General features: G+C 35.5%; 1 protein-coding gene across 1 annotated transcript; it reads left to right on the top strand.

Moving 5' to 3' along the window:
- The first annotated feature begins 2,700 nt into the window (after nucleotides 1–2,700).
- Nucleotides 2,701–8,915, top strand: gdf6a (growth differentiation factor 6a). Its single transcript, XM_051866799.1, has 2 exons — nucleotides 2,701–3,179; nucleotides 6,704–8,915. Exons 1-2 carry the CDS (start codon nucleotides 2,843–2,845, stop codon nucleotides 7,585–7,587), a joined length of 1,221 nt encoding a protein of 406 aa, XP_051722759.1. The 5' UTR covers nucleotides 2,701–2,842; the 3' UTR covers nucleotides 7,588–8,915.
- Nucleotides 8,916–13,254: the final 4,339 nt, after the last annotated feature.

Raw genomic sequence — 13,254 nt, 5'->3', positions numbered from 1 at the left:
CAAGTGTGTTATGTAACGAGCAGCAAGAATTAACCCTTACGTAGCCGAGTGATATTTAACAAGTAGGTTTTATTGACGTGCACGGTTCATACTAAGCAGCCAACTGAAGACGGTAGGCTAACCAGTCACTTGCCTTAAGCTGTTATCAAAAGTGACTAGAAGTCCCCTTGTTTTAGGGTAGTGATGGTTAATGGATTGGTTTGACCTGCAACCTTTTATTTAGCAGCCTAGTTCTTTCACCTCACACCATGGCGTTTTTTTATTTATTCTTCATTGTCATAGACAGTTTTATAAACTATATAACGACTTTATAACCAAGAAGTAAATATAAATAAATATTTAAAATAGCAGTCTTATTCAGTATCAACATCAGAATGAAAACTACAAAACTTTAATAGGATACACCAGGTAAATGACTTGTTGGTTATGCAATACTTTGCCAACAATAGTTTTTTTTTTTAAAACATGCCAAACCAAAAGTAGCATAATTCTTTATTCATGTATTCTTAAAATGAACATCTGAAGTGTTTAAATCAAGTACATTCTCCATTATCCCTACAAATCCAGTTTACATTTTTTAGGGTCGTATGGGCTGTCCAAGCCTGCCTGCTGAAAAGTGCCCAAAACTCATCTTAGGTTGACCAGTCTGGGAAACCATCTAAGACGAGAGAACCAGCTTAAGCTGGTTTAATATGTTTATTTTCGGTAGGGTTCATACTTGAGTAGCACTGCTGACAGTAAAGACTTGAGTGCAGTGAGTGGAGGCGTCGGCTCTCCATGGTGCTGAAGTCAACTCACCAAACGAGCGTGAATTCAGAAGTCATTCTTCAGATAAGATTCTCCGTGTTAACTCAGGCCGATTGAGTAACATCCAGATTATAACAACACAAAAGACATTATTTTACTCAGTCATTTAGTTTAGAAACTTTGTACATTTCTTAACGTAACAAATTAATGTTACTCCAAGCAAACACGTGACCGATTGAATATATAACCTACTGCTGTTTGTCAAATGACGGTCGCGCAATAATAATATGGTTTTTCACTGCCCTCTGCTGGTAAGAGAGTAGAACGACAGGTGGCGTTTGACTGTTTAAATGATTAAAAGAAACCCCAAATACTAAAAGTGATGAAGTACTGATGCATTTGTTGTAGGCGCTGTCTATCCTAGTGTAAAAAATATCTTTGTGAGAAAGTAGTTTCTTTATACAAATCTGTACAAGGTTTCATATTTAGTCACTAATTGTGTTATAGGGAAAATAATGAAACTATGATAGGCTGTCATGCTGAACTGGACATGTGATTTATATGTCAAAAACGAATACAATTTATTAACTACAGTATTTACCTGTTCTCGTAATTGTTTATATTTTTGCTTGTAGAATATAATGACAGATTCTATTCTGTCAAAAATGGTGCATGCAATAGAGAAAATGACTAAAAATTAGCATTCCCTGAAAAATATTCTAGGAAGTAAATATGACAGCTGTATGTGTCTGCATATTTGTTAATAGCTCTGAAAATGTTATGATGTTTAAATAATATAATCGACCTATAGTATTAACTGAACACGATTTTTTGCTGGTTTCAGACTGGATCATTTGTCTATGCTGCATTTTTCAAAATGCAACGCTATTGCAATGGATAACCGCAAGGAGGCAGTGCAGCGCAAGGTAACGAGGCATTTGAAACCGGAGAATTAACCGAGTGTCTTGCAGCCGGTTACTCTGAGGATAGAAGTGAGACGACTAGTTACAATAGCCAAAATTCTTCAACATATACTGAGACAAGACTGTTTGGAAATATTGACCATAGATTTTAATAAAATTGTATTACGTTGAAGATTGAAACTTCCAACAGGTTATTTACCAGACCAATTATCGTGGACTTAGCCTACACTTTACAACAATATATTCTCACCTGGCCTGCAAATAAGTTCTCAGTTTCGACATTTCATAATAATAGTATTGATTTATTAAGCAACATTTTCGTTCTACGGCACTGGTTCAGTTCTTCGCGAGACGATGTGCCCTGCAGTGAGCTGCTTTTCGCACTATGATCACTAGCCAGTGCAATAGATCTATGAATATTTTTGTCGACCTGTTAACCTCTGTCAACATGTTAGCCTACTTGGAAGACCTGGCATCCTGTTGCCTGGTGCAGAGACAGAGAGTATATAGACTATGACTTATTTTCCTTTCAGGACAGACTCCTGAGACCTAGCAATAATAATAATATAAATAAAATATGAAATTATTTTATATATATATATATATATATATATATATATATATATATATATATATATATATATATATATATATATATATATATATATATATATATATATATAAAATAAGAAATGTTAGATGTACATTTAATAAATCATATTAAATTAAAATATTAAAATAATTTTATATTAAGTAGGCCTACATTTATTATATTTATTCTTCATAATATGATATTATTATCGCTATTAGCCTAAAATTATTATTAATAATAATAATGCTACTGCTACTGTTACAACTACTACTACTAATAATAATGTTTTTACATTTTTATAGCAAATATTAAAATGACTTAAAAAAAAAAAAAACAACTCTGGAGGTTTACAGAGAGTCTGGAGAAGTTCTCCAATAAATACAGGAGCTTCTGTGTAGTGGGCGTGACTCGTGAGTGAGTGTGTCTGCAGCCTCGCGCTCTTGAGCGTACAGCGCACTTCACTTGAGACACGCAACACGGATCTCGCGCTTTCCGCGCTCGTGAAACAAACATAAACCAAAAAACCCGGCTTCACTGGGAGACACGGCTCTGCTTCACTTCTGGGGGGGACAGTAACACCATGGATGCCTTGAGAGCAGTCGCCTTTTACACGCTCTTCATTTTCCTTTGGAGTTTACCTTGTTGCCAGTCAGCTGCGCTTCTATCGCAGAAAAGGAGCAAGGGTGCCAGGAGCGCGTATGATGGACAAAGGTCACCCAAATTTCTTAAAGAGATTTTCGCATCCTCCCCGGGCGCGAGTCGTCGGGATGATTTAAAGGACCCGGTTGTGCCCCACGATTACATGATCTCTATATACAGGACTTACTCCGCCGCTGAAAAACTGGGGCTCAATGCAAGTTTTTTCCGCTCTTCAAAGTCTGCAAATACCATAACGAGTTTTGTAGACAGGGGAAAAGGTTTGTTTTATTCTCTTATCCATGCATTATCTGAATTATGCACTCTAGCATTTTCAGTTTTTATTAATTAATCATTCTTCTTACTTGAAATCTTTATTCTTTAATCATTTTAAAATGATGTGCTTTAAACGCGTACTTGTGAAGCAATGACTTGTTAGTAAAAAACAAGGCAAAAACATTTTGCGCTAAAAAAACAAAACAAAAAACGTATAAATAGACCCGTTAAAGAGGAAAGTAATATCTTCCGTTGAAATTGGATGAATGATTTTCAGGGTTTGTCGTGCTAAGGGTTTGGTAATCACTCGTCCTGCTTGGGCCGCAATTTAATGGTCAGCACGACCTCATATTTTGGCTAGTATAAAGTTATATTGGATTTACATTGACCCTAAGGTAACATGCCAATAAAACACTAATTGGTGCGTTTTCTAAATGAAGGCAATAAATCATTCCCATAACATCCTCGCGTGCAAGCAGTCCGAGCGGTTCTCACAAACCTCATGAGGAAAAACTACAGTTACGCACATAACATATTATTAATTTGCTTTTTTTTTTTTTTTGTACTGAAAGTAAATATTTTTATTTCTACAATACAAATCATTATTTTTTTCTTTTAAAAGTTAAAACACTTTTAATCCAGTTTAGAATAGTTCCCAATTACATTTTTCGTATAAATTGTAGTTCAGTTGTATTTTCTTGCAACAAAGTGAATTGTGTGGAGAAAAACGAACACAGAAACATGCAATAAAAAGAGCAAGGCGGCGCAAACGTACTTTTCTTTTGCAGATAAACGCGTTCGCAGAAAGAAGAGAAGCGCACACTGATTTGATGAAAAAAGCTTCACTTTCCTCACTGATTTTGATTTGATGTGTCACTGGCTATGACCCTTCACTGGACCCTCTGAGGGTTGCTTTGCATCAAACCGCTGATTGGAGTATTTGAACTGGGTGATCTAATTGAGTGTCCATGTCATAACATATCAAAAATTGTCTATTCTCCCGTAATGAACTAGTTCAGCTAGTGGCACATCACCAAAAACTGAAGAGGACCTTACGTCTGCTCAAGTTTGAAGAATTGTTACTTTATGGACATTTTGCTGGCTTTATAGTCTCCAAATTGTGGATAGTTAAGTGCATTGCGGGGTTACAGATCAAAACGTTTTTAAAAGCACCTTAAAGTGCTGTAGCAATCGGTGTGTAACATTTACCGTCAGTGCTTAATGCAAAATCAAACCGTTCCAGTTGCCTGGCTGCACTACAGTGTCTTGGCTATATGCGCCATGCGCGTCATTCGCTGCTGAATGTCATCAAGAATCATTTCCACTCAAGCGCCGTTCAATTATGATAAGGCGGTAATCTTTTTGTGTAACAGGAAGGAATTTCCTCCAAAACAGATAAGACATTTCCCCAAATTTTAGATCGTTATGGTTGCAAGATCAGACAAGAACAAACGGAATGTATGAAAATTACTTTTGGCACTTGTAAGTAACTCATTAAAACGCAGATGGTGCCCCGGTAGCCACACCAAGAGAAGTCTCTTTCTCTCTCTCTCTCTCCCCCCCTCTCTCTCTCTCTCCTACTGATTCGAATTATTGGACAAGAATGTTCATTGATTAAAAGCGTGCGATTGTGTGGCTGTGATGATTTATGAATTTATGTTCGTGGCTAAACATGTTTCAGTTATCTATTTAGGTCGTCGCGTAAACTCGTCCAACTCTTGCTGCATGCAATTGCATTTTATATGCGCAGTAATCACTTTTGAACCGGTATGTTTGTTTTTGGCAGAAGGGAGGAAATATAAGAGGGGTGCATTTCAATGGGGTGGGAGGGAATTTAGTACTGTTAATTATTTGGTGACCTTGTATTCGATTTGTTTGAGGTCTTATAAAAACGCTAATGTGGACCATACTTGCATAGGAACGAAAACAAACAGTTAATTTGAATAATTTGACAAGTTCACGCATGGTCATAATATAGCCTTAATATCTTTAATTTTCGATTTATTTGTTGTAAATAAATAAGAAGTTTTTGAAGGTTTTGAATCGATTTTAACTGCAGTGCATTTTGGTATTTCTGAACATTAAAAAGCAATCGGCTCTCGAACAGCCAAATTAAAATTAGTCTGGTGTTATTCAAAATTATGCACGTATTTATCTGGCATTTTTTATATCTGTGCCCAAGGCGTGTTTAGAGCGATAATAGTCTAACAGTTCAACTAAATTTCTTACATACACAAGCCCACGTGAATTCAGATAAATGCTTCTCGTTTGGTCCGTCAGAGAGATAAAAGGCGGTGATAAAGTGCGACTAGGCCTCTGGATTCCTGAAGGGGAAAGAATGCATTAATTGTGCATTGTTCAACACGTACAGTATGTCGCTTTGTGTCTGGCGCACTCTTTCCCCCCCACTCTCTCTCTCTCGCTCTCTCCCTCACTATGGATACCAGATCTTATTTGTGTTATCACCTGTACATATTTATGACAAATTATTTTGCAAACTGTTTATCTATTAGACATGAATAATGACCACCACATAAAGAAAATATATATATATATATACCCACATGCTATGATGTATTAAAATGGGATATAGTTTCGAAATATGATTCACATAAGAATGTTAAGCTAAAAAACAAACAAAAAAAAAACTTTTTCTTCTTTTTGATTGATCTGACGAACCTGTAGCCTATATCAACCAAGATCTTTTTTGAATCTCCAAATGACCAAATGTAGCCAAAAATGTTTCTTCACCTGAAGAGCGGAGGGAAACCAAAAAGTTTTGCTCCACTGACCAAGCAAAATATTTTATGTCTGAAAATATTTGTCAAAAAAAATTGCTACTGCTACTGCTGTTTCATCATGTTAATTTTTTTCTACTTGATTTTCTCCTTGATAATTGATTTTGTGCAAGTTTGCCCCACACTGTAAAAAGAATAGTTACCTGGTTGCCTTAAAAATTTGAGTTCATTGAAATTAAACATTTGAGTAAATATAATGAAGGCAATTGGTTTAATCAACAGAAACTCAAAATATTATGTTATCTGAACCACATTAATTATCTAAGTTGATTTGACAAAAGAAAAAATGTCGTGATAACAAATCATCAAAATATTTTTTTTACAGTACACTTTCCAACTTAAAAAGCTAATAACGCTGAAAATAAGGCGTTTTAGAGTTAGCAGAGAAGTTATTTAACCATCCATCTTAATTTTATTTTTTAACCAAGCTGCATTCTAGTATAAATATATTAAAATGTTGTTTACAGTTACCAAACTTCAATTAAACATTTTAGAAAAACAAAAATGACGAAACTGCGTTTGCGTTATCATAATCTTCGTTTCTCCTTTAAAAAATTAGCTATCTGCTCTCTTATGCTTAATTTTGCATATACTTTTTCCTCTGTTCAACTTTGTTCAACAAAGTCTCAAATAAGGCCGAAAATAAGGTTTTAAGTTTTACCTGACCCCTTAATGAGAATGTGAGTCACTCTAAGTGATTCTGACTGCAATTATTTCTCTTTATCTTGCAGACGATCTCACGCTCTCTCCTTTGCGAAGACAAACGTATCTGTTTGATGTCTCAACCCTCTCAGACAAAGAGGAGCTGGTCGGTGCTGAATTAAGGATATTTCGCAAAGCGCCCGGGGATGTCCAACCGTCCCCATCAGGCGTCTACAACATTCATTTACTCTCATGTCGATCAGAGAGGCCACTGGCTTCCAGATCCCTTGATCTTCAGGATTCCCGAAAAGCAGAATGGGAGGTTCTGGACGTTTGGGGGATCTTTAAAAACAGGCACCAAGGGAATCAGCTTTGTCTCCAGCTCAAGGTTACGCATGGCAAATCTGACACTGAAATCGACCTAAAGCAACTGGGTTTCCACCGGCACGGCCGAACGCAACAAGAAAAGGCCATTTTGGTGGTCTACACGCGGTCTAGGAAGAGAGAAAACTTGTTTAATGAGATGAAAGAGAAGATCAAGTCTCGCGGAGACCATGAGGAGGAGGAAGAAGAGAGCGCGCTGCAGTTTAAAGCGCGGCGCAGGCGGAGAACTGCGCTCAATAATCGCCACGGGAAAAGGCATGGCAAAAAGTCCAAATCGAGATGCAGCAAAAAGGCACTGCATGTTAATTTCAAAGAGCTGGGATGGGACGACTGGATCATCGCTCCCCTGGATTACGAAGCCTACCACTGCGAGGGCGTGTGCGACTTCCCATTGAGGTCGCACCTGGAGCCGACCAACCACGCCATCATTCAGACGCTCATGAACTCCATGGACCCCAACAGCACGCCGCCGAGCTGTTGCGTCCCTACAAAACTCAGTCCCATCAGTATACTATACATAGACTCTGGCAACAACGTCGTGTACAAACAGTACGAGGACATGGTTGTCGAACAGTGTGGCTGTAGGTAGCGAATCACACACGAGGGTTTGGCACCAAGACATAAAATAAAACTTGAACGATGCGTAAAGACGCGCTTGAGCCGCCCAAACTGCGCATTCTCACCTATGCAAAAGGGATTCTTCATCAGAGACATTTTAAATGATCTACACCGGCCACTGCTCATGGTTGTGCCAAGAGCGCGTGTATAGTTTTTCTAGACTTGGAACAAAATCTTGTCATTTTTCCTTACACATGCTGGGTTTCTTTTTTGTAATTACGTGCCCAAAAACATAAATATTTCTATAACGATTCGTCTGTCGGACGAGGCAAGTAGAAGAAACGCCAGATTTAGTGCATAACCGTCTGGACAGGATTCACTGAGGATTGTGTTACACCATTATCTGTGTGGACTCAGAAGAATGCGGAGACGGGCACCTGTTCAAACTCATCTGTTAGTTAGGCTATATGGATAAGATACTGTATGGTATATGGATATGAATGAATGAGCAAAACTAAGTGCCCTGGAAACGCTTTTTTACGACCACCGGTTACGCATGGTCGACTCATATTCCGTTTTTGGGGGCAAAGGTGAATGTACCAAACACTAAACACGGCTTCATCCCTGCAGTGAGAAAGAGAGAGACTGGCTGATGCTTTTGGAGGAGCATCGGACAACTGTTTTTTTGAAGTGCCTGGACGTTTTACTGTAGGTAAAAATCAATAAATGTCATTTTGTACTTTCAGAGAAGTCAGAAAATGGAAATCATCAACGTTTGCATCTTTACAAAATGCACTTCCGCAAGTGTCCAAGTAGTCTGGAAGGAGCGTTTTTTCACGACCTATTGACTGACAAGGAAAAAACAAAACAAAAAGAGACTCGCAAGCGAGATTATATTTAAATGCACATTAGCTTTGAATGCACTGTTGTTCATTATTTGAGCTGTAAATATTTGTAAAGTAAAACCTAAAGTGCAACGTATGAAGAAATGCAAAACCACATTTCTTTGTTAATGTACATTTATAAATGCACTCAAATCGCTATAATTTCTATTCTATAATTATTTTATTATTTGTGATGTACAGAGTTTCATGATAATCGTGTATTTCTTACGCTGATAAAACAAAATTAATTTAAAATGTATTCATTATTGCTGAGGGTGGAAATACCATTATCGATGTCTACCTCATAATTGCATAGAATATACGTTCTGAGGTGCATTCAGCTAGAGTTTAAGGTTTTCCCAAATATATATATAAATATAAATACAGTATATCAATGGATAATACTATATCCACACTATTACTGTACTAATAAAAGGAATAAATGCACTTTGTGTGGTGCCAGTGACTCCCCAGATCCATTTAAATCTTTTGTCTTTAGAAACCATTTTGAATTATATATAGTTTTGAACTATATGTCAAGGTTTTCTTTCATTCTATGAGATCAAGTTTTTCCCTCTCTGTCTTTCTCTCTCTATATATATTTAGAGAAAGATATCTCCCCAGATATCTTAAAAGATTTGAAGTATGTGAACGAAATGTGATGCTACTGATCGGAAATTGTTCAATCTAATCTGTAAAGTTACACATGAATCAAATCTTCTTTTTATATGTGTGTAATATTCTTCTCGCAGTTCTTTAACAGAGAAAGTAATTTTATCGGGATAGGGTTAAATAATTGTCCCGAGAGACTGGAGATGATGACCTCATAAGCCACTACAGCAGCTGTTGAAAACCATGATTCAGATCCTGTAAACTTCATGTTGGCCTCTATATTTTGAATGATATGTCACTCATAGTTTTTAACAACAAATATGATGTCGATATTTTGCGGAAAAACTCTATCTATACCAAATTGTATAGTTTAAATTGAACAATTCACACAACTGACGTACGTTACTTTCTCATAGTTTGGGGCCTGAGCAGATGATTTTATTGTGTTTTGTTTCCCATTTAGTTTCATACCAAATGACTCATGCGGAGTTGGAACGTTAGTTTCAGTCCTGTGTGAAGTCTAACAGTTCTGTTCTTGTTTTCACTCAGCAGCTTCTTTTCATGTGTCCATCTTTGGTTTCCATTCTACTGACAGATCCTCTTCTGAGATAATCCAGCTCTTCACCTGATCTGTTTCTCATTTTTATTAGCTCTCAGACAGTTTTAAAACCCCATGAGAGTTCTGTGGCTCATTTTCACGGTGCATTATTAGCAGAGTTTTTATCCTCGCATACGCTTCTGCTCCAATAATCAGCTCCGCATAATGGTGCTAATATGTGGCAGAGTAATTCCTTGCACAGTGTTTAAATAGTGTTGAAACGTGGACCACAGAGATTTAAGGAAATACATCTCCAGCGTGGATCTGAGTATACGAGCAACAGGCTGTTTTTCAATGAATTAGCTATCCACAGGTCAAGTTTTTTTAACACTGTAATGTTTCCCAATCTTCAGATGAAAAGGTTGAAGGCAGGGATTGCTTCCATATAGGCATTGGCCTTGGCCTGGAAGCAATTAGGAAATTGCTTTGAAATGCTATATGTTGTCCAGACTCTGTTACAGTATCATGCCTCTCTACACATGTTTGTTCAAGGAGGGGGAAAAGATGCTAATGTGCCCTTTAGCTGTCTGTGCGAATGACACTTACAATGATAATGTCTTTCAGAATGAGGATTGAGACAGCATGTGCAGTGTCAGGTGGGATCTCTTCACCCATTACAGGTCCTTTTAGAATGGTCTAAACAGATGGATATACACACAGGAACTCATTCTGTGGGTCTACCATCTTCGTGGTAACACTTTACGTTGGGTTCAATTTGTTAGCATCAGTTAATTCATAAGGTACAATGAATTTTTTTAACAGTATTTATTAATCAGGGTTTAAATATATTGTACATATAAATTCAAAAGAACAAATTATTTGAAATAGATTTTTTTTGTAACAATGTAAAATTCTTTGCTGTCAGTTTTGATTAGATGCATCCGTGATGAACAAAAGTATTAACTTACTTAATAAATAAAAAAAATAAAAAAAAACATCGATATTGTATATACATCGATACATACATACACTACAGTTCAAAAGATTGAGGTCAGTATTTATTTATATATATATATATATATATATATATATATATATTAGTGCTCTCAAACAATAAATCGCGATTATTCGCATCCAAAATAAGTTTGTTTACATAATGTGTGTACTGTGTATATTTATTATGTATATATAAATACACACACATACATGTATATATTTAAGAAATATAAAATTAAAATCATATATATAAAATTTATATTATATAAGTATAAATATTTTAAATATAAATATATTTTTGTTAAATATATACATGGATGTGTGTATATTTATATATAAATATACACAGTACACACATATTACGTAAACAAACTTATTTTGGATGCTATGAATCATTTGACAGTACTATTTTATTTATAGGCTATATATATATATATATATATATATATATATATATATATATATATATATATACATATATATATATATATATCTTTTCTGGTTTGCACTAAAGGTTTACAGTGGCCAGCACTGATTAAAGATTGTGTAGAAAGACACAAATATGGCATATGCTGTGGATCAGAATAAAATAACGGGGATTGCTTTTTTTTTTTTTTTTAGATATGATAGGCTTCATGTCATCTTGACCATATTATGGATTTAGGTCCTTATTTGAGGTTTTCAAGGACTTTTGAGTATGAAACTGTTCAGAATCTGTTTTTACTTCTTATAGAACATCAGTGACCTTTTAAGGGATAGAAAAGGAGACTGATTGCAGATCCGAGACCGTTTCTTATTTGATTATGATTTATGAAATAATGGCCGGGTTCATAGAAAGAGTAGATGGAGATCGGAATGCAGGAGATACAGAGGGTGTTTAGCAAAATGGAATGCAGAGTTTACCATTCCGGGTTCCTCAGTGCATTCCTGGACTCGGTGCTGCATTAAGTAAATGGCTCTTCCTGGTCATTGGAGAGCTATCTTCTACTGTCGGGAATGCCTCTTGAGACATCACTGTTTATTTGAATGTTATGTCTAATGTGTGTGTATGTGTGTTTTTGTCTTTCATAAAATTGTACAGTGAAATGCCTGGCAGAGGGACAGATACCTTTCAGTGGAGATTTGGGGAATGTTCTTCATAAATAGCCTTGACACATCACATCTGTGCACGGCGCTATCAGACAGGATTTCGGCTGTAGAGGGCTCTGGTAATGCTTAATCTCAAAGATATACAGTCTTGATTCTTTCTTGATTCTGGGAAGCACTCGTAATCTTACAAATCAATTACAGATAATGGATTCATGAAGTAGACATTAAGAAAGCATAATTCAAAAGTGTGACATACATTTTAATAAAAAGTTAAAAGGAATATTCTGGGCCTAGTGCAAGTTAGAATTAATCTGCAGCACTTGTGGCATAATGTTGGTCACCACAAAAAAATGATTTATTTAAAGCAAAAATCTGGGTTACAGTGAGGTATACTTGGGTCAATGACGTGACAGGTCTTTTTTTTTTTTTTTGTCCAAAGGCCTTAATAATAATAAAAAACAAAGATATGACATCTAAAGTATGTAAGGTAGTACAACTAGATCTCTTTTATTGAATCCAAAATGTTTTAATTATATTTTGCTACATATAAAGGTATTTTAAAGATTTTGAAGTGTCAAAAGGTCATTCGGTTTAACCGTCCAAAAGCCATACAGCCATTTCATTTGTGATTAAAATATCTTAAAATGTAATAAATACATATTTTTTTTTATTCTGGCATGATTTTATAACATCATATATCAACATAGTGCAAAATGGTATTAAAATTATGTGTATTGATGTCATTCGGAGTAACCAATATAAAGGGACGATTTTGGATCAAGTCATGCAGTCAGTATCATGTGACAGGATGTGACATCATTCAGACACCTGCAAAGGACCACATGGTTGTGAAACAAAGTAACTAACTCTCTTTTAACTATTTGAAAAATTCATGTTTTCACTTGCTCATACGCATGTCCTGAAACATCAGTTCATTCGGTACAACCGCTATAAAACATGGAAAATGTTGTAATATTTTAAAAACTTATACTAAATATAAAATGTTTAATTGTCCTTTTGTTTCTTAGCTAGCAAGCTAACTAGCTAGCTAGCTAGATATCAGCCTGTTAGCATTGTTCGAAAATATCGTCATTTGGTATAACCAAAAGTGTTTCTTTGATAACAAATTTTGTCCATATTGTAAAAAATGATAAAAGCAGTGTTAATTGATTATAAAAACCACATAATCTCATTGTTAACACTTGATAAAACTTAAAAATTAATTATATCTCCATTATGTTTTTTACACTTTTAAAAACCTTATTTGTCAATGACCCACTTACAATTAAAGTAAATGGGGCAAGTTTTTTAACCATTAAAATACTGTTTTAATTGCATAACTACAAGATGTAAAACATCATGTGTGTCAACATGATTTTAGTAAAACTCGTATACTATTTCTGTGTATATTTATTTAGTTTTCACAACTTTGTTGCCAATACGCAAAGCCATAAATGCTAAAATGACTTAAACAGCTTTACAGCTCAAATAACTCACAATAATATGATAACAGAAGAATGAATACAAGTATTCTTTAAGTATTAGCTTCCCCCTTTTTCCCCTTTGCCATATCCCTTTA

Source organism: Ctenopharyngodon idella, chromosome 16 (assembly GCF_019924925.1).
Source record: "Ctenopharyngodon idella isolate HZGC_01 chromosome 16, HZGC01, whole genome shotgun sequence".
Taxonomy (NCBI): domain Eukaryota; kingdom Metazoa; phylum Chordata; class Actinopteri; order Cypriniformes; family Xenocyprididae; genus Ctenopharyngodon; species Ctenopharyngodon idella.
Note: the sequence above shows the minus strand (reverse complement) of the source record. Positions and strands in the feature narration are given on the sequence as shown.

Excerpts from the sequence above, each read along its gene's own strand:
- gdf6a (XM_051866799.1), top strand. The coding sequence starts at position 2,843 with ATGGATGCCTTGAGAGCAGTCGCCTTTTACACGCTCTTCATTTTCCTT. Across the intron at positions 3,180-6,703 it reads TTTTGTAGACAGGGGAAAAG|ACGATCTCACGCTCTCTCCT; the intron begins GTTTGTTTTATT and ends TTTATCTTGCAG.